This window comes from Eleutherodactylus coqui, chromosome 6 (genome assembly GCF_035609145.1).
Source record: "Eleutherodactylus coqui strain aEleCoq1 chromosome 6, aEleCoq1.hap1, whole genome shotgun sequence".
NCBI classification, from domain to species: Eukaryota; Metazoa; Chordata; class Amphibia; order Anura; family Eleutherodactylidae; genus Eleutherodactylus; species Eleutherodactylus coqui.
The window spans coordinates 183,064,401-183,087,293 of record NC_089842.1 but is presented as its reverse complement, the minus strand read 5'-3'; the positions used below and the strand labels follow the sequence as shown (position 1 = coordinate 183,087,293).

Below are 22,893 nucleotides of genomic sequence, written 5' to 3'. Positions count from 1 at the left end.
CTCAGGAGTCAATCAGTGCATCAATGTATACTAGGTCTAGCGCCATGCATTATTTAGTGGCTATGCCTGGTATAGCAACTAAATCCTTTGCTTCTGCTCTCAGGCTACATGACAGATGATTGAGGATATGTCATCACTATGTTAGTCTTAGAAAACACCTTTACGTTCAATAGGAACTATATGTAGTGAGCTCCTTTTATCATTAAGGCTGCCAGTCCACGGGCGATGCGATATCCCACGGCGGAGCCGCCGCCGGGGAGCAGGCGCCAGCTGAGCGATCTCCGCAGTGAGCTTATCTCACTGATAGGCTCACCACGGAGAATCGCGGCAATTCGCAGCATGCTGTGATTTGCCGCCTGTGAGCGTTCCATGTAAAGTGTTCACTTCATTCCCCGTGGCTGGATTATCGTCGCAGGGAACGCAATGCAAAAACGCCCATAGACAGGCCGCACACGAATGGATTTGGACTGTTGAATCCGCCATCGTCACCCGCACGGATGGTCCGCGGCATTTCACATCCATTAGCAAAAATAGAACTTACAATAGCAATGTACGCTCACGGAGACGGATTCCATTGAAGTCAGTGGAAGCCATCCGACCCGCGGAACTTCTGCAAGTGACATTGCAGAAAGGTTGCGGGAAAAAGACAAATTACAAAAAAAAAAAAATCTGTACTGTGCATATCCAACTGTGGCGAGCCACAGTACAGATTTAGGCTGGGGTCACAAGGGACCGAACTCCCGCAGAAATCTCGCGGAACGTCAGCACTGAAAAACTGAGATTTCCATGGGAAAAGCGCAGCTTCAAAACCCGCGGCCTATCACCGCGGCTTTGCCATTGGCATTCCGCTGCAGCTATCTCTCCCAAAAGTCCAACCTCACGTCCTCGCCGTGGGAGACGGGCAACAGTCAAGTAAAGGACTGGCTGACAGGGCAAAGTACGGTGGCCGCTACAGTAGACGTGAAGGTCTGTCAGGAACCTCGAATTCGACTGGCTAACGAGGCTCTGGTGAAGGCCGGGCAGCAGCAGTTCCTTCCTTGCTGAAGGCGGATACACCTCCTAGTCGAGGCAAACAGCAACAGCATGCAACAGTGCAAGGCCTAGTACCAAGATACTTGTGAAATGGGCCTTATTACTGCGCATCCTGTCGCCCTCTGTCCCAAGGCGACAAAGTATCCAGGGACTCCCAATCTAAAAACAATGGCTAGCACTTCAAGCACCAGGGTTAGAGCCCCTGACAACCCAAGTTCCCGTTGCCAACCAGCACCTCACAGTGCACGCATGAAGAAAACAGCCATTAAGCCCAGTTCGGGACGGCTCTTTCTGCATGAAGGTTGATCATCAGGTCCCAAAAACTGACCTGCGTTCAGTCACCCGCTAACAAGGAGACGACTCGCACTTTTTGGTCATGTTGCACGCTTGTCAGAAGCTTTTCCATCCCACGGTGCTCTAACCGCAGCAATTGCTAGGAAGATCGAGAGACGACCCCCTGCCAGATGGCGGAGTCCCTCTGGTCTTCCGCGGCACTCGTGGTTGCAACAGATAGGCAACGGTACCTCCTCCGACATCAACACCGAATAGAACAATGCTCTTGGTCAATCTTGATCGGCGCTAGAGGACCCTCATCGTCCAAGTGAGATAACTATCTCTCCCCATAGAGAGGAGAGAGGCTGTCACGGAAAAGGGAGAAGAATTTTGAATTCCACACCGCATGTCCGTTTAGGCGTGGCTTGGCCGCAACGGATTGGCTGCAGAGTGTGGATGACATTTTTGCAAAATCTCGTACACTTTGCTGGCTAATCCCAGGATTAAGAGCCGAGTGCAGAATTGCCTTGCAGAATTTCTGCACAGAAATTCCGCCCTGAGTGAACCCAGCCATAAATGGGAACTTGGCCTGTAAAACCAAGCCAGGTCACTGCAGAGAGAACAGAAATCAGTTAGGCCACCAAAGCATCGGCTGATCAGCGGGGGATCTAGTATTGATGACCTATTCTGAGGATTGGCCATCAACGGTTTATAACTGGACAACCCTTTTAAGTCTTGACAACAGAGTAAAACAGATCAGTGGGGAATTTTGAGCGCACAAAATGTTACTTTCTTTTCTACTTTTGTAGGTTGGCAGATTTTTTTTTTTTTTAAATAAGGGGCAGCTCGAGGAAAACTCCTTTATATAATGGAGCACTCCGTATCGTAGGATGATATAGACCCGAGAACCTAATATCCCCTGTGCCCAAACAATTCTCAGTGCGCCCCTGATAATCACCCCAATGAATTACGATAATCCACATGACATCTTAAAACTCTACTTACCTTTCCGACCTGCATTACCCTGGTTTGAGGGCTTATCTGTTACTGAACCTTTAATGATAGAAAGATAAAGTAAATTATTACAAGTTGCAGCTAACGTTTATAAAAAAGGTAAAACAGGACTCACTAGCTGAACAGGGAGGGATATGATGCATTTTCAAACATGCAATAAAAGCTATAAAGCACCAAGGCCCGGCCTTAGCCATGTGCAATCTGTGCAACCATACAAGGCGCCTTCCACCAGCTGTTGGGGGTGACGTAGCAGTGGCTTAATTACCCCTCCCTTATAAAACTAGCTCTGCATTCAGACGAACGTATGTCGGCTCAGTTTTCACAGAAAGAAGAGCCAGGAGCAGGAACTGAGCTCCCTCCCCCTCTCTGCCTCCTCTCCGCTCCTATGCACTATTTGCAATGGGGAGAGGCGAGCCGGGGCTAATTCTCACCACTTAGCCCCGCCCCCTTTAATTGCAAATAGTGCAGAGGGGCGGAGAGGAGGCAGAGAGGGGGTGGGAGCTCAGTTCCTGCTCCTTGCTCTTCCATCCTCCCCCCCCCCCGCACATGAGGACGACGTATATCGGCTCGGCGTGAAAACCGAGCCGATATACGTTCGTCTGAATGCAGCCTTAGTGCTCTTTCAAATGGCCCTATAGCGTATTTCGGTTCGTAAACACGCAGTATATTCACATACCAAAAAATGTTGATGTCCTGCACATTTCTACGTTAAAAAGTCACAATATCCCATGTATTTTGTGCGTTAAAATGCAGCAAATACATATTTACGCACACTCACTGGCTATTTCTGTGCGTAACGCACACCAAGATGGGACTTGCTGCATTTCATTTCAAGCAATCAGAAGTCACATGAAATATACACAGCTGTGAATATACGCAGTGAAATCAATGGACTCTTCACTGCCTATTTACCCTTCTGCTTCCTCTGCTCTGGGCAGTCAGCATACAGGAGGACTCGGTGATCAGCTGAGGTTCCTGCCCCAGGGCTATGCTAGGTCTTGTGTCATGTGACTACTACAGCCCTAGGGAGGAGCAGCTGATCACCGAGTCCTGCTGTGTGCTGAGAACAGACAGCCGACTGAAGGGGTAAGAGCTGTCCCCTATGGGCAAGGGCGGGAGAACATGTACATACAGTGTATATGATGAGATTGTGGGGTACTGTCCGGGTGTCATGGCAGTTGGGGGTATTCTGAAAGCCCCCAGGACTGCTGAATTACCATATTAAATAAGTACTGAAATGACCACAAATTTATGTCTCCTTAGGGGACTAAAAGAAAGTAAAAATAAACTTTTATTTGTGGTATTGTAAAAAATAAAGGATGCTAAATGTTTTAGAAAAAAACATTTTACTGTATTTAAAATAAAAAATCAAAACCAAAAACCTATTTTGTACCCCCGCATCCATGAGGCCGCTCTCACCAACCTGCTTTTTACCACGATTAGCGCAGCATTTCAAACGCCACGCTAACCGTGGTACAATGCCTCCATTGATTTCAATGGAGCTTCACACACTAGCACCGCAACTTTCGAGCGCTGTCTGCTCTGTTTTCTCGCATTCTAGTGCTTTTTAACACACATTATCACCCATCACAATGACAGGCTGCGTTAAAAAATGCTGTCAAACACTGTAGCGTGCGTTTGCAAACACCGCAGTTTCGGGCGCTGCGTTTTCTGAGTGCATGTGTGAGAGCAACCTAAAAGTTTGATCCAAACAACACAATATGTACCCCACGTGGTGAATATCATCTGAAAACATACATGCAATTCCAGAATTATGCTTTTTTGGTCACCCCACATCCCAAGAAAGAATAAAATAAAAAACGATCAAAAAGACAGAACTATCCCAAAATTATATTAATAAAAACTTGAGCCCTCACACAACCCTATCAATGGAAAAATAAAAATGTTAGGTGAACGTCAAAGATGGCAGCAGAATTTTCTTTTAAAGGTATTTTATTTTTTTAAGCAGTACCACATTTAAAAAACGTTATAAATTTGGTATCTCTATAATCCTACTGACCCACAGAATAAAGATAAGGTGTTGTTTTACTGCACCATGAATGCAAACCCAGAAATAGAAGAATCAGACAGCATGCAGAAGATCCGGATAGGTAACCGCAGTGTTTTCGGCTGCGGGCAGTGTCAGATTCCGCTGCTGGCTCGCAGATGCGGAATCCGATCTGCCCGTCGGCATGAGGCCCATTACAGCTGCATACCTGTGTCATAATACACTCGTATGAAACTGGCAGAAAGCACATTTAATAACCCACATTCTTTTAGCTAGCCAGTGGAAGTTCCACCCAGTGTTTTTTTTTGTTATAAGGAAGAGGGGGGGGGGGGGGGGGGCGCAAAAAAAAAAACTTTGCACAGTGCACCATCTAGCCAGGGCCGGCCTGAAAGCACCCTATGTTCCTCTATTATACACTAACTTTCCTCTATTAATATAAGTTTATAATATAAAATAAACAATACAATACAAAAGAGCAAAGTAAATACAGTATGATGCCTCATATATCACGGCGGGCCTTACGGCTGACAGCCCCAACTAAGCAACTTGAAGAGCCATTCCTGAAACATCTGTTTTAGTGCTCGTTCACACGTATGCATATCGATAAGCCGGAGAAATAAATCGCAGCATACTCTATTAAATTTCTCCGCGGAAAAGCTTTCTGCTGCGGAATTAAGGACATCTTGCAGATTTGTGATTGCGGATTTTGAACATACCGGAGATGAAATTCCTCAATTAAAGTCTGTGTGAAAAAATGCAAGAAACCCCGCAAGATGTTCAACAGAACACCTTCCACAATTAAAAACACAACAAAATCCTCACTAATTGACAAAATCTGCATCTGTGCTGCATCCTGCTGATAATTCCGTCACGTGTGGAAGGTCCCTTAAGCCTTTACAGCACCATATATTGGCAGATGGCTTCTCTATAAGTCAATGTCTAAGCTGAATTGGTTGTTATGGGCAACAACGCTGTTTTTTCTATGTTAGGCTGGCTTAACACGGGCGAGATTTGTGCGTTGCAAGACGCACAAATCTCACATGAATATGAACCCCATTCTTTTGCACATGAACATGAACGATTTTTTTTTCTACATCGCATTATGATGTGCTGCAGACACAATGCCCTTGCCTTGCATCTACCATTGTTTTCAATGGGGCCAGCGGCAGCATCGCTCCAAGTGCACCCGAATGCAATTTTCCTGTGGATGTGAGGCGTTTTTATATCAAAACCGCCTCACATCAGAGATGAAATTGAATATTGGTGAACATGATATCGGACTTGTCCGTGTGAAGTTAGCCTTAGGCCAGTTTCACACAATTGTATTAGTGGCGCATTTATAAGCTCGTAATATGGACCATTGTCCCATCCTGTCCATGGGTCGACTGACCCAAACTCGACGCATCATAGGGATCTATGATGCTCTATATTCGGGGCTGTAGATCTGTGGTTGAGCTAGAACACTCATCCATATTATGGACACAGAAATGTGCCAGCTGTACACTTGTGTGAAACTGGCCTAACAAAGAAAAACCAGCATTGTTGCCCATAACAACCAATTGCAGTGCAGCTTTTATTTTATCAGAGCAGTTTAAGAAATGAAATCTGAGCTCTGATTGGTTGCTATGAACAACTTTGATAAATTGGCGCTCATTCTTAACTTTGCTATAGGTTGTTATAATACCTGAACATGTCGGTGTTTTGTTCTGCACAGAAGACCCACTTACAGGTTTACCATCGGATGTAACACACCAGCAATATCCAGTATAGGTATGACACTGCACCTGCCAAAAAATGAAAAAATGAAGTTACTGATATTAATCCGATATCTCCACACAGACGTCACATTCTTCATTTCAAAGGAGGCAGGATATTCTTAGGATATATCTGAGACCTTGCATTTGTCCATAACACAGCTCCATTTTGCTCAAAGCCGCCATAATCTCCTATATAGGTCAACAGGCCCTTGCTGTACCTTCTTCGAGTTTGACTCCTGATCACCGAAATGATCAGCAGAATGAATGCGCCTCTAAGTCTGGAATGGTGAAGGGACTGTGCTAAGGCGCCACACTGCCACTTTGTTCTGATAATCAGTGTAAGGTGCTCTCATTGATCACACACTGACTGGACTTTACACCAAAAGATTATTGGTTGAACGATGTCCGAGTTCGCTCGTGCAGACCGTGTATGCAGATACATCGTTGGCTCATTCTAATAACAAGTTGTTCTCATTCGCTTATACAGTGAATGAGAATGAATGAACGATTTAAATTAAACGATTAATGAACGAGCCAACAATGATTTTTATGCTTGCATAAAGTGAACGATGAGCAAAGAATGGACGATTTATCAGGCATCGTTGGCTGCATCTACACTGTTTGTCACACATTTAATCTTTCCCTGCTTACTTCCAAATAACAATTAGATGAGGGTTTTTATGCGTTAAAAAAGGCAAAAAATACAAATACCTGGTGTGAAACCACCCTTAGGCCCCCTGTCCACGGCTGTAACGGAATATCACCCCATCATGTTGTTTTTCTATAGATCACATTCTAAAAGGGGTTTTCCCACTACTTAAAATTGTTTCACAACCACTTTGTTTTTCCTGGTTGCTGCTGACCATGACATGTGATTGGCGGCTGGCATGTAGCGGAATTGGCTCCTAATTCCCCTCCATACAAACCGCAAACCACCAGGATGCAACTGTACGTCCTGTGTTGTTAAGGAGTTCTGCTACTTCCAGCTTGTTTATTGCAGAAAGTAGACAGCTCTGTACCTTGCGCAGTGGCCCGGCTTGATACTGCAGGCTAAATCCCGTTCACTTCAATAAGATTGTAATACCAACCCGAGCCACTGCACAATGTATGGCGCTACCTGCTACAAAACAGGTAGAAGTGGGACAACCCCTTTAACATTTGGCTGACTTATAATGCCCAAGTTGTATAAATAAAGAAGTTTGATATTTCTAATTAATTGAAATATGATTGGTCATAGTTTCCTTTTTTTCAACTTTAAACCAAATTCCTGGATTCCATGGTTTGACAGCAAAATACTTGGCCTCCCCAAGGTGGCAAAGAATTTCCAGATACTTTATGATGTCTTTCTGAGGTTGTGAATATTTTACATAAGATGTGATCTTCAGGCAATTACAATCTCAGCAGCAAGTGTTTGTTTTGGGTCTGGCTCACTTGCAAGGCATTCATTTCTACCTAATGCCAAAATTACATGTGAGGGGGCCAAAACTAACATTTCTTGCGTGTTTTCTTCTTGCCCATTGCTCAAAAGTCTATATACATATAATTCATATTTTATTTCTTTGTAACTGTCCTCTGATTGAAATAAATTATCCAGAGCAGAATTATTATGTTCTGTTATGGTCTCAATACACCAGCCATATACACTCTATCCGTATGTATAGGGTTACATAGAAAAATGTCTGAATTTATGTAAGACTACATATATATTGATCCTTTTTAGTTACATGTTGATTGTAAGGTGTTTTGCTGCTGGGACCTCCAGTGATTAGCTGTAATATGTGGTAGAATTCTGCAGCCAGTGTTTCATTTCACTATAGCGCCACCACAAGGGAAAATTAAGCGTTACATAATTCCCATTAAAGTCAATTGGGTCTTCCTGTGATTCATGGACTTACCAAGTCCTCCAGAGAGAGACCCTCTATGTAGCTGCTCTACACTTTGGCTAATGGTCCTGCATGGGGGACACCATTCTGTTAAAGGGGAATTCCAGCAGCAATTAGAACCTATTCAATGCTAGATCAGGGGAGGTCCGAACACTGGAACTTTGAATGGAGCAATTCTCAAATGCTGCCCCATTCTAACTGCACATAACTGAGGTATTGCAACTGGGTTTGAAAAAGGGATTGGGGTCCCCCTGTTTTGGCAATTGATTGGAGTTCCAGCACTCGGACTCTCATTAATCTAGGAATTATCAGCTACCCAGTGGATAGAAGGTGATTTCTGCAGGCGAGAATAATCCTTCCCATATCAGAACTTTATGGCATATCTTTTGTCTGATAGATGTGGATCCAACCTCTGGGACCTACACCTCTCTCTAGAATGAGGCACCATTATCGCTGTCCTGCTCACCTAGTTATGGAAACAGCCAAGTATTCTGAGGTATGACTTATCTTGAAAGGTGTAGAGATTAGGAGGAAGGGGCGTGGCTTGAGATGTGACTATGTGCACCCAAAATTTTGGCACAAAGTCATCCAACCAATATCTTTAAACTGCTTGAACTAAGTTTACACTGTCAAAATATTGGAGTTGATTACTACTTGGTACGTTGGAAATCAGTGTCGATTTCCAGAAACCAGACAACCCTTTTATGGTTGATTTCACACATAGCATTTTAACCCCTTAAGGACCAGGCTGTTTTGTACCTTAAGGACTAGACACTTTTTAGAGATTTTACCCATGTGGTAGCTTAACTGCCCTATATTTTGTCCTTCAGTTACCAAAATTATTTTGGCAGCGTTTTTTTCCCATGACATATAGAGCTATACTTTTTAATATCTTTTTTTAATCTTACTGGGAGTAAAAAGCTAAAAACAAAGATTTTCTTTTACATATAGGCAGCCTGCAGACAGCCGGGTCGGATCCGGCAGCGAGAATTCTTTCCGCGGGACCCGACCCGAGTGCCTGGAGAGATCAGCGCGTACTCACCCACGCCCCGCAGCTCCGGATCTTTCACGTGCCGGCTGCCGGACAGCTGGCGCATGCGCAGACCGGAGCCGGCGGCCGGTGAGTGACGCCTGTGTTTGTTTACCGCGCGATATTTCGCGCGGACAAATCGCAGCCGTCTGCCTAGGATTGCATTTGCTAACGCAATCCTATGGCAGCTTCCAAGGGTGGAAATTCCGTGGGAAATCCCGCCGCGGAATTTCCGCCCGTCTGCAGACGGCCTTATAGTAATTTTTTTAAAATTAGTATATTTACGCTAAAATAAAGTATGGGAATGGGTTCCTCTTGGTTTTTGTTTTTTTTTTTGGACGTTTTGATATATAATATGTATGGTTTTGGGTTACAGGGCACATATGGCGACGGTTTTGGTTGGCGTCAGCTTTCAAGTTATTTATTTTTTTTATGTATATATTTTTATTTTATTCTGTAATTTTGTTTTACTTCTTTATGTAATAATTTTTTTTACCATCTATGTCCCTCATGATGTCATATAAGACCTCTGGAGGACAGTCACATGTTTTTTTGTTTTTTTTTATTTGACACTTTCCCACTGTAGCTGGGGCCTCCATAGGTGCCTCAGTTACAGGGAAAACATCCCCTGTAGTGACAATAGTCACTAATAGAGCTGATGTGGGTCTGCTACAACCCTGCAGCTCTGCTGTAGCAGGGAATCCCGGCGGTCACGTGGCTGTCCGCTCGTGTAGTGGAAGTTATACTTCCATTTTCACTTTTTAGTACATGGCGCTCATTGAGCACTATGTACTAAAGAAAGGAGGAGACAGAAAGGGTTAAAAACTCCTCCTGCTTTCTCCTCCGGATTATCAGCTGTGACTAACAGCTAACAACCCGACCTGCTTCTGATTGATTGCAGAAGCAGGGGTTTTAAACCCCCACCATATTTTTACTATCGGCTGGGTTTAAAACCTAGGACCAAGCCCCGTGAATTTACAGTGCTTGGTCCTTAATGGGTTAAGGAAGAACACTGCATTATTAAGTTTAGGTCAATAGGGAGTTGTAGAACATAGTACGGATATTGGGTGTGTTTTTGTTTTTCAGCTGTTTTTTCCTAGACTGCTCAATAGAAAAAGAACTGGAAAAAAAGCAAAATAAGAACATTTTTATATTTTAAAATAAAAACGTAAAAAAACGCATGACAATTTTTAAACCAGCTTCAAAAAAGGCATAAAAAACTGTGTGAAGGAAGCCGTCAGGGAAGCTTATTCACATGGTTTATTTCATCAGTATGATTTGCTTGATTGTTACCATTAAGATGGGTTTACATGAAGTGGAAGTGATGTGGAATTTTGGCTGTGGAATGCATGCTGAAATTCTGCAACAAAGTACAATATAAGGCCCTATGCCCGCGGGTGGATCGGATTCCACATGCAGGAGCCCACACTGGAATCCAACCCTGCCTGTGGCCAAGGACACTGCGGAACTTCTACTTACCCATCCAGGTCTTCTGCGGGTCTTCTCTTTTTTCACTGTGGATGTGTGAAAGCGTCGGCGGTCACACAGCCGCACATGCACACTGGAGTTTTCCTTTAAACTCTCTTGTGGAATCCGTGGCCCGTCAGTTGCAGAAAAGGTTCGCAAATCAAATCTGCATACTTTATTTCACTTGCGGACACCCATATATCCCTATGGGTGGCTTAATTTGCAGCTCTTCCGCGTGAATTCCGCAAATCAGTGAATGGGGTTATAAAAAAAACCTTATTCTCACACAGAAGAAAAGGTCCACAGTGGAAAACGGACATGCTACGGATTTTCAATTCCACAACATGCTCTTTCTGTCGCAGAAAAGCAACAGATTTTGACTGCAGATTCTTTTCATGGCATTGAGTGAATTCAACGAGGAAAATCCATCCCATATTGGTGCACATTGGTTACTCTGCAATCTCTGCACCTGCCCTTCGGCATCCTACACACGGCCAAGCGTGGTATCCGGTCGTGAAACTCGGCTCGTAATTGTGCTCGTGCACATGCAATGTACCGGCTGGTGCGGTTTTTTTAGGTGCGATGGTGAATCAGCAATTGTTTCTTATTGTCTTTAGTGGGAAACCACGCATTGCATGCCGTAAAAACAAGCATTGGAGGATCAAAAATTTAGAAAAGTGATGCAAGGTCTTTTTGCATGAAAAACGCCTTGCATCCGCGGGTAAAATGTACATTGGAGAGCGCGATATTGGTCTGGGTTTCTCATCTCGATATTGCGTCCGCCCATGTGAATGTAGCTTTAGTGGTACCTTTACTTGGAGAGTATTCCGGTCTCTAAAGAATATTTGAAAAATTGTCTTACCTTATATATAAAAGCAATATGATGAAAGCGCTGAGAATCTGTCCGTTTATAGTTAACTTTACAGTGATTTTCTGATCCATTTAAAAAGGATTGGCATATGTATATAGTCTTAGTTGTATTTTTGTACTTTTAGGCATACACAACATTCTGTGTAATAGTAGCAAGTTGTATGATTTATTTTGTGTGTGTTTTCTTGATTCGGGACCCTCCCTGTATAAGAATGTTCTGTAATAGTAGTTCATTCTTAACAATCCAGAGCATTGTCTAAATTCTCTTCTGCCCTGCCTAGATCATGTACTAATGAATAATACAATTCTTCTGAAACTGTACCTCATTCCACTGGAATAATAACCCAAGGTATTCTGAGTTTACAAGGAGCTCAAAGGGCTTTTAAGTGGATTTGATATTGTAGCAGAAATGTTGCGGATTTTTTGTGCAGATTACTGTACCAGCTATGTGGATGTGATTGGAACAGATTACCGCCACAATGGAGGTGTCATAGGTGATGGGATGCAACATCTGATACAGAAAATGATGCAGATGACGGAGTTACAAAACAGTAAGGCTGGGCTCACACAGCAGTGTGCGGAGTCCGCTTGCGGAGGCCTGCAGTGGATTCCAACTGTAAGCCCAACCATCACCCTGCTCCCAATAACAAATAACAATAAGTCCCTCCACAACCTGTCAGTTTGCAAAGTCTCCAACAGTAATATCCAGTATTCTCCATCCTGGAGAAAGTCACAATTGCATTATTTTCTGCTAAGTATTCGAGTCTTGCAATTGTTAATGTCCTTACAAATGGTGTTTGTCTTGCTATACTGTCAGCAGACCTGCTTAGTCCCCAAAAAGTCACTCTTAGTGTGCATACTGGTTTGGCTTTTAATGAGGCTGGCCTCACTTACAACCCGAAGTGGACATCCCCTGAAATGTCCTTCCTGGTTCCAGTCCAGTTGTGTAGCACCTCTGGTCAATGTGCAATAACTATTTCTGGGATCTCTGGACGGTATCCCTTCAATTCCAATGTTCACTAGTCTCCAACAATCTTCAGTCCTCTCGGAAGCAGTTCTTTTTTTTTGTTAATTCTTACTGTAGATCGTTGCACCCAGCTCTCAAAAGTCCCAGCACTTCTTCCTCTACTGGTCCAGCAGCACCGATTACTGCTTCACTCCTCTTGATTGCTGAGCTGCTGAACTCCATTGCCCCCTGTGATGCAACTACACGCTTTTCTGGTTTCAGAAACTTCACCATCTTTGGTGATATTATTGCTATGTGACCATAGATGGAAATGTTAGTGACTATAGGACCTTATTGCAGGGGACATGAACCAGATCCCTATATCGCCTTATTTATCCTACTGGCCGAGGTTCTGACCGGAAGGGAGTGGGCGGGCCTAGCAGCTGCGAACAGCTCAGACCTGCTTGTAAGGGGGACAGCAAGCAGTCCAGCAGAGACACATGGCATACTTTTTTAATTAAGAGTAAATCTAGTAATTTTAGATTCCTGGTACTTATTAAGTGAACTTTAATGCTCCTTGCTCTAAAATATCCCTTAAGACTGTACTAAAAGAGTAGATGAAGGCTAGAAATTCTCTCTGGGTGGTCAACCACCGCTGTAGTAGCCAGTATAAACCTCCATACAATTCAAATATATTTCTGTTTCTTAAAAATAACATTTTATCCTCTACTAAATACCTATAATAAGACAATCATCTAAAACTAACAATCGCCAAGGCAAAAATAATGATATAATGTACTGCAGTTCAGCTGAGCACACGATCTTCATTCATTATGTTATTGTAAGCCGGCTTGCTCTTTAGCGGGATATTTCATGGAAGGTAGCGGCTCTTTCATGTTCAGCCGGTATGCTGTGGTCTACCATGAAGCTCTTTTGGTAAATTATATTATTTTCTGTTAATGGCATAATAAATATCCCCATGAATATGAATTACGATTTCATTGCTTCTGTAGCCTTGGTACAAAGCTTCAGCCATGTCTAAAGTATTCTCAAATTTTCCTCGGAGGTGTATAAATATTGATATCTCCCATAGAAAATACATGCTTGTTTTTTAAGGGATCACTAAGCTGGACTCAAAATATTCGCGTTGTCACCAGCTCAGCAAGATTTGCTGCTCTAGCATTGCCTTATGTAAACAGCACTACGCAGTTCCCTATATATCACTAAGCTAGTTTGACTGTGTGAAAACCAAGTCTTTCCAAAAGTCTGTCTGTGGTTTTAATCCTGTGGTGTTGAATGGTACGTGATGGGTTACACATGCTGGAAGGGTCTAGGAAAATGAATGTATAATTAGCTCAAAGGGGTATATGATAAATAGAAATCTCTCCAACATCAACATGTTTGACTAAACCAGACACAAGATCATACTAATTACCATGGCATCTCAAGTACCCTATGTATTCTTATGTGCTACCAAAGCAATAGGGGAGAGTCTACTGTAGTGCCTCATGGACAGAAGCCTGGGGTGGTCCTATAATGGAAGAGTTGTCTTGATTAACAAGACCTGAGGAGCAGCCAAATACTTGGAAACTGCTTACAGTGTTCATATTTCTACTATATGAAGTAAAAGGTTGAGGGGCCACTTTGTCACATGTCAATTTGGTTTTAGGCTGTCTGGGGAGGCAGCACCGGGGGTACCCCGGTTTTCACCTTTGAACCCTTCCAAGCGAGATATGGTCTTTGCTGTGAGGTTCCCAAGTCATTACTTGTCCCAGTAGTGTGGCTGCTGATGCTGCACTAAGCTGAATGGTGGTACCTGATAGTGGGAACTGGAGTGTAGCAGGTAGATAGGTGATGTCCGGTCGTGATATCTGGTCCTTGCTTTGACACGGATGGCACAGAAACAAGGTCCAGGTGGAAGGTCAGGGCAGGCAGAGAGTAATAATGAAGTCCAATAATTGGAGCCGGGGTCAGGGAGCACAGAAGACAAAATAGTCAGGAGTCAGTCGGTACACACACTTATACAATGGCTGGTGGAACTAATTGCTTAGGCATTCTCCATCGGGGAGGAAACAACCTCTGCAGCCAATCAGGTACAGGGAGCATCAACCCCCTGTCAATCTTGGCTCCACCAGGAATTCCTGGTGGCGTCAAGATACAATAATACCGGGGGAGGATGCCTAATATAGCAGAAAGTGGCTGCTGGGGAATCTTATCAAGGCACATGCACTAGCTCTTTAAGAGGAAAGATCAGAGCGCGAGTACCCTATTGGCTGAGATCAGAGATACATCTGAGGCACAAGCATGGTGTGAAGGCTGTGGAAAATGGTGGTGCTTAACTGTGAATCCTGGGACAGTTGAGACAGCGGAACTGCAGCATGCCGTGTTAGGTGGACCCTATAATGGTAAAATTACAATTTTTTTTTCCTGCATCATAAATTTGGGGAAAAAAGACATAAATGTGGAGTATACTGTATCTCAAGGTATAAGCCTAAAAGAGCAGGTAAACTTCTTAACAACCATCTTTTTTAATGGGGGAGCACATCTGTCTGCACAGAGTAAATGTAGCCATGCACATGAATTTTTTAAGATTACAAAAGTACCACCTCTATATTTAACCCTTTGCAATCCAATTTTGGATTCAGGATTTCCTAGGGGGCTTTCTCTTTCTGCCATTATACAATAGCGCCATCTGCTGGCTAGAGCCAGTACTGCGGTATGGGACATGCTGGAGAGGCCCCCGACAACAGAGCTGCCAGTAATATACAGTAAGAATACCCTGTCAGATGTCTTACGACATCAAAGCTATACAGCCTTCAATCAGAATGTCTTCAGACGTCAGACAGTGGATTGGAAAGGGTTAAATTGTCATTGTAACTGCTGGCAGTGCAAGTGGCTGCTATTGAAATTGATTTGCTAAGTATATCAAAGAAAATGTGCACATTTATGGGGAACTCTGTATCCAGATAGGTAATTTATTGCACATTTTCGTATCTAAGAGCGTGTCAGAAAACAAACAATTTTTGGGTGCAAGGTCAACTTAAAGGGGTTGTCTCGCGGCAGCAAGTGGGGTTATACACTTCTGTATGGCCATATTAATGCACTTTGTAATGTACATCGTGCATTAAATATGAGCCATACAGAAGTTATTCACTTACCTGCTCCGTTGCTAGCGTCCCCGTCGCCATGGATCCGTCTAAATTCACTGTCTTCTGGCGTTTTTAGACGCGCTTGCGCAGTCCGGTCTTCTGCCTTGTGAATGGGGCCGCTCGTGCCGGAGAGCTGGTCCCGCGTCGTCATCGTAGCTCCGCCCCGTCACGTGTGCCGATTCCAGCCAATCCAGGAGGCTGGAATCGGCAATGGACCGCACAGAGCCCACGGTGCACCATGGGAGAAGACCCGCGGTGCATCGTGGGTGAAGATCCCGGCGGCCATCTTGGAGAAGGAAGAAAGAAGTCGTCGCAGAGCGGGGATTCGGGTAAGTAATATATATATATATATATATAAATATATATATATATATATATATATATATATATATATATATATTTTTTTTTTTTTTTTTTATTTATTTATTTTTTTAACCCATCCTTTCGGTTTGTCTCGCGCCGAACAGGGGTGCCTATTGAAAAAAAAAAAACCCGTTTCAGCGCGAGGCAACCCCTTTAAGAAAGACTGCCACCAATATCTTTTAGAAAACTCAAAAATAAAGCAACATTCTACATTTGCTTACTTCTAAACTTTGCAAATGGCTAAAGGTGGACATTAACCTGTCATATTCCGATATCATAGTTGAGGTTCTGGAGCAAGTGTACAACAAGTTAACTGAAGGTTGAACATAAGGGTCCTGTAAATTATGTGTCATGCGTATGTTTTGGTTAAAAATCATTAAATTATCCCTTCACCAAAAATAACTGATAGGTCCTCCCTGTTGATAGATTGGAAGGACTTTAGCAGTGACAGTTGTCTGACGCAGGAATTTACATTAACCCTTTCCAATCCACTGTCTGACCTCTGAAGACATTATTATTTACGGCTGTACAGCTCCGATGTTGGAAGACATCCGTTGGGGTTCTCTTACTGTATATTGCCAGCCTCTCTGCAGTCAGAGCCTATCCAATGTGTCACCTCATGCAGTACTGGCTTTAGCCAGCATATAGCACCGTTGCATAACGGCAGAAAAAGAGTAAGCCCCCTAGGAAAACCAGGATACAAATTAGATTGGAAAGGTTTAAGTTATCATGTCCTATTGACCACCTTAAAAGGAACCTGTCAGGTCCCCACAGCACCGTAAAGTAAGTTATAGTGCTGTCAGGGAACATGACAGGGAGCCAGGTGATGTATTTGTTATACTCGTCCGCTCCTGCGATCTAGCAGTAACCTGAGGCCCTAAAAGTGGTTTCATCCTATTCCTATTAAAAGGCCCTCAGAGGATACTTGTGTGTAGTGGACCTCTATTTCCACCTAATCTTTTTCCACTTCTAGTTATCAGAGTTTGAGAGGGGCACATTAATGGAATGCGAGAAGCTGGATGGTTGTATCAATGACTTGCCTGCCACCTGGGCTGTTCTGATCAGACTGTTATGTGTGTTGGGCCCAGTGGATCAGTGAGGGCACACACACAAGGTGACCGGGCTCGACAGACCACCAGTAGAGAGGATCATCTGATCGTCTGGCAAGCACAAGCAGCTCCAAGTTTTTCAATGTCCGCCATCCATAGACAGGTGGCACCATCGTTGCACATTCCTGTGTCTGCCTGAACCATTTCCAAGTGCTTGGCTGAAGGACCTTTAGTCTCACGGCACCCATTACTTGTCCTGCTTTTGACAACCCACTGTCGCTTCTGTTTGCAGTGGTGATGTGAAAGACGAAACTGAATTGCTATGGAGTGGAACCGGGTTGTCTTCAGCGGCAAATCTAGGTCTAGTTTGGGTGCTAACTGCTATTTACATGTCTGGAGACCTAGGGGTGAGCGTCTCAATCCTGCCTTTGCTGTAGAGCAGCACACTACCCTCACTGCTGGTATGATGGTATGGCGGGCCATTACATATGACAGTTAGTCACCCCTAGTAGTAGTACAAGGGACAATGACAACTAAGCAATATGTTTAGTTCATCCTACAGCCAAATGTGTTCCTCTCATGGAGGCTTCCAAGAGGCATTTTCCAGCAGGATAATCTTTGGCCGCACACAACAAGGGTGTCACAGTAATGTCTCCACAACATTGTCACACTTCCGTGACCTGCCTGGTCGCCAGGTTTATTGCCAGCAAAACATGTATGGGACCATCTGGGATGCCAACTTCGACACCTTCAAGTTTGCGTGATCTAGAGGCTCATTTACTGCAAATGTGGACCGATATTCTGCAGGATACCATAGGCAACCTGTATGCCTCCATGCCCACCCATATCACATCTTGTATCCAAGCTAGAGGTGGTACAACAGGGTACTAGAGCCTCTCTGCTTGCCTCTATCACATCTTGTCTCCAAGCTAGAGGCAGTACAACAGGGTACTAGAGCCTCCCTTCAAGGGTTCAGTTTTCCGCACTAAATTATACTTTTGCTCTGATATTATAATTACTTATATCGATGTTACAATCACATATATAAAGTTTAATTTTATTCTAACAACTGCTCCTAGGTGCTTTATTTTTTTGACAGAGTGTATATACTCTTCTGGAGTTCATAGAGAGTTTGCAGTATGTATGTATACAGGGACACAATTATTTGGGGGGCAGAGGTAACAATCGCAGCAGGGCCTTGATGCCTGAGAGGACCCAAAGGCCTCTCGACCACATAAGAATATAGTAGTATTATAAACAGCACATGGCAGGTGGGGGCCCTGTTACAAATTTTGTATTGGGGCCAGGAGCTTTGGGTGCCACATACTATTCATAATATGGATGTTTACTTATATTGCAGCGGTACTTTTGGACCCTTTTAGACACCAGGGCTTTCTTTTACCTCCCTACACCTATGTCCTTGTTTCATCATAATACAGGGAGGCAGCAGCACATCACAATAGACTGTACAAGTCTTTTATCCATTCAGAGAATAGCTGCTGTAACCAAAGGGGAACCTTAGCTTTATGGTGTAATGTGTTCCAAGTGTCTCTGGTCTCATTACTCTTCTAACGTTTCTTTAGACTTTCTTTAGAAATAGCTGTGGTAGACCTTTAAATAGTGGTCAGTTATATAATATGCCCAGGAAAAAGCAGTAATGGTAGTTTACCTCTCCAAAGACTTACAGTTCTCACCCACAATTGCTTAAGTCCTAGAAAAGCAACATTCCCTTTCACCTGCCAACACAAAAACCACTAATATAACAGAGAAGCCTTGTGTAGTGATTGTGGTGGGTTACAGAACAATAAGAACAGGCAATGCATAAGATAAACTGTGGTAAATCGCTTCATGCCTTACAATTTCGATATTGCTTAGTTAAAAAAAAAAAACGCAGACAAGCTTGATTACAGAAACACCATACCCTGGCATTCTGGACTTCTCCTTGAGGCCTCTTTCACACGGGCGACTGCGATACCGCGTTAGAAAATCGCAGCAATATTGCATCTGTGGTCTGTGCGATATTGCTGTATGTTCTCATGGCGATGTCACGATTTTGTCGGGATTTTTGGGGAGGCTTGAAATATAAGCCCTACCCCGAAATTAAGCCCTGGCTGCATAAATAAAAAATAAACAATACATCACCTACCAGTCGCTGTACGCTCCGCTGTGCGTCTCCTCTTCAGCTCCGGCAGATTTTCTGGTAGTTTTCAGTCAGCGGTTCCTGATTTGCAGGTTCAAAATCCCCACCTCCAGGAAGTGCTGGCTGTGATTGGCTGAGCTGCGGCACTAGAGAACCAATCATTGCAGTGCTCTAAGAAGCAATCACAGCCATTAAAGGGTTCATCGAGCGGTGATATTCACAGACCCCACATAATGCATGTCCTTTACTCCTCTGTGAAAATGGATGAAAATAAGACATGCAATGATCTTTTTCTGAGTAAATGGCAAATAACAGCTGATGCTATGGGGCCATGTGCTCTGCTTAAGATACACGGACAGCACATAGCCCAAATATTTGGCCACCTAAATGGGTCCTTAGGAGAATTATGCCAACCTGGTAAGGCTAAAAAACTACAGGGTGATTGTCCCGCTCGGAAACCCAAACATTCCTCAACAGCTTCTTCATTTTTGTATAGTTTCTTATAAAAATTGACATGGATGAAGATTATAGAGTAGATTTATGAAAACTGTCTAAAAAAATTGTTTTGCAATACACAAGGCAAATACAGATCAATCTTCATAGCGAACCATATAAAAATGTAAAATTTATCGAAGGATGTTTGGGTTTCTTAGCAAGAGAATTGCCCTGTAAATCCCTTCTCCTTCTGGAAATATTAGAAGTATAAGGAATATTATCCACTATGGAAATGGGCATGTATTTTCACGAAACTTTGGCCAACAAGTAATTAATGTGTATGGCCAGCTTTATATGCCTTCATGGACAGACCAACCACCAGACTCATTCACTCCAGATGAGGTCCATGTACCTTGGATAGCTGTCGGTCAAACGTTTCTTCAGCCAACAGCTACGTCATCCAACTCTTTGATATACATGTGCAGGGTGAATGTTTTTTCATTGGGGAAAGGGAAATAAGTCACTACCAAACTCTACAAGCAGCTGCTTATCTACTGCTGGAATAAAATACTGTGAAATCCATGTTAACATCCAACATGCATGATGTTTCTTTTGCCCCCGACATCTGACATTGACTTAGAGTTGTGAAAACTCCTACAAATTGGTTTGCCAGATTCTGCAAACTATTAATTAAACAGTATTAGCATGTTAAGCAATTATAGGCGATGTCATCAAGCTAAGGCCGCCTGCACACGGGCGGAAATCCCGCGGCGGGATTATCGTGGGATTTCCGCCACTAAAAGCCGCGGGGCAAACAAACCGCGGCACGTCCTATTTCTGTGCGAGGCTCGCCGCCGGATCCGACCCGCCTGTCTGCAGGTGGCCTTAAAATGCCTGTGTGTATGTATACGTGTGTGTGTGTGTGTATATATATAATATTTTTTTATTTTTATTTGGAATGTATGGTAAAATAATAGTAATGTAATAATTGTTATATTGTGTTCAGCTGATCTACCTATTGGCAAGTTTAGAGAGCTACATGTAGTTTGTTATCTTGCAAAGTATTGAATCCAAACTTTAGATACCTGGATCAAATATTTTGCTAAATAACTCCTTTTAACCTTAAGGACTTGTTTTTTGCGGAGCGAACTGTAGTTTTTATTGGTGCATTTTTCGATACATAGACTATAAGTAAACTTTTATTATTTTTTTATGATCGCAGGGAGAGAAAACGCATCAATTCTGCCATAGATTTTTTTTTTTAGAAAAGCATTAATCATGCAGCATAAATGACACAGTACATTTTTTCTGTGGGTCGGTACGATTACAACGATACCAAAATTTTTATATTTTTTAAAAAGTTTTTCCACTTTTCTGCAATAAAAACCCTTTTTTCGAAATCTTTTTTTTTTCCTGAATTGCTGCATTCAAAGTCCTATAACTTTATTATTTTTCCATGGACGGAGCTCGGTGAGGGCTTATTTTTGGCGAAACGAGCTGTAGTTTTTATTGCTACCATTTGGTTTATATATGGCTTTTTTCATCACTTTTATCGCGGTTTATGGGAGACTTAAAAATTAGCATTTTGCCTCAGTTTTTTAGCATTTGTTTTTTACGCTTTTTGTCGTGCAGGATATAAAGAATGTTTAGCTTATTGTACGCATCATTACGGAGACGATGATACCAAATATGTGGCATTTTATTCAATTCTTAAAAGTTTTTTATGCTAATATAGGAAAAAAAACACCTTTTTTTTACATTTTTATTTTTTGTACATTATTTTTATATTTTTCTTACACGATTTGTGTCCCTCTGGGGAACATACACCATAGCACCGATGATCGCTATGATAAAGCATTGCAGGACTTCTTTCCTGCAATGCCTTATCGCTTATTACAGCGATCATAGGCAATGGTAATACAGGATGCCTGTAGGTGGCGTCCTGTTACCATGGCAACCAGTCAGGCTCTCTGCGATTACATCGCGAGAGCCAGATGACATCACAGAGGGAGAGCGCTCCCTCTGTGACCCCTTCCCATGCCGTTATCTACATAGATCGCGGCAAGGAAGGGGTTAACAGCGGGAGGCCGACTATTGGTGACAGCCGGCTCCCACTGCCGGATAGCGCAAGATCTCCTATCATCTTGTGCTATACCCAGGACGTAAGAGTATATCCAGTTGCAGGAAGTACCCCGCTGCCAGGATGTACCCTTACTTCATATGGAGGGAAGGGGTTATATAGTAGCCAATGGGCTTGCATAAATCCGCAGGAAATTCGCATAATTGCTGCATATTTACACAAGCATATTTACACATATTTACACACGCTACATATTTATGTGCATTAAAAAAAAGGCTGATACGCAGGTAAAAGCAGGGAATCGCCGTATTTCAGTCCATGAAGACATGGACGGCAAATTCATGGACTGAAACACACAATATGGCTATGTGAATGAGCCCTTAGAGCAATAAAAGCCCTGTATAACAGCCTCAGAGTGATATACAGGGCTTGTTTGCCTCTCAGACAGTGTTATACACCAGTTTTAGCCAAACCAAACTTTTTACATCACTAGTCAACTTTATGAAGTTGTTTAAGAACTCAGCAAGTATACTTTAAAAATGACAGCATAGTAGAACACGTTCTATACAAAGTGGATACATTGTGAGCTTACTCACCTGATTGGGCATTGATATGTATAGGATCTTATTGGCTGTACTAATTGTATTTCTGTGTTTCACAGTTGGAGGTCCTGCTCAAAAAATGGATTTTTAAGGGCCAGAGAATAATTCTGGCGTTTACAAGCAAATGAGGTTTTTATGCAGGGATCCGCTGCATGTGATAATGGCTATTTTCAGAATTCCGGAATAATTTCCAAGAAATTATATGAAGCATTTAACGTTGATCATCCACAGATTCCAAATTTCGATTTCATACCCGAAATTCCTAAGAATATGCTCAAACCCCCCAGAAGACCAATTGTGGCAGTTAATGGGGGTGGGGGTTCTGTGACATAGCTTGTCAATTTATTGATGGTTATTTGAAGCTCTTGGTTTGGAAGTTACCCCCTTCTATTAAAGACACTCCAGCTGCATTAAATAGATAAAATGATTTAACTGTGGATGAAGACATAATTCTGGTAACAGCAGATGTGGAATCCCTTTATACTTCGATCTGCCATGAGGATGGCATTAGTGCAGTCTCGTCAGTTTTGAACACTGGTCATTTGGATCGCTCCCGATGTAATTTTCTATTAGTTTTGTTGGACTTTGTTTTAAAACATAATTTTTTTGTTTTTCGCTATAGATATTTCCTTCAAATTCAGGGTACTGTGATGGGGGCCGCTTGTGCCTTATATATGCTAACTTATTTTCTAGGGAATGGGAGAGGATTAGAGATGAGCGAACGTACTCGGTAAGGGCGATTTCGCAATCGAGCACCGCGATTTTCGAGTACTTCACTACTCGGGTGAAAAGTAC

At 43.0% G+C, this 22,893-nt stretch overlaps 1 protein-coding gene across 4 annotated transcripts in view; it reads right to left on the bottom strand.

Annotated features, from left to right (window-relative positions):
• Positions 1-22,893, bottom strand: part of SMOC1 (SPARC related modular calcium binding 1) — a 228,711-nt gene that overhangs the window by 86,362 nt on the left and 119,456 nt on the right. For all 4 annotated transcript variants that reach the window (XM_066608410.1, XM_066608411.1, XM_066608413.1 and 1 more), the window contains exons 4-5: positions 6,012-6,111; positions 2,311-2,358 (exon numbers count right to left, since the gene is read on the bottom strand). In XM_066608410.1, the coding sequence (XP_066464507.1) occupies positions 2,311-2,358; positions 6,012-6,111 (148 nt within the window). The remainder of the gene's footprint in view (positions 1-2,310; positions 2,359-6,011; positions 6,112-22,893) is intronic.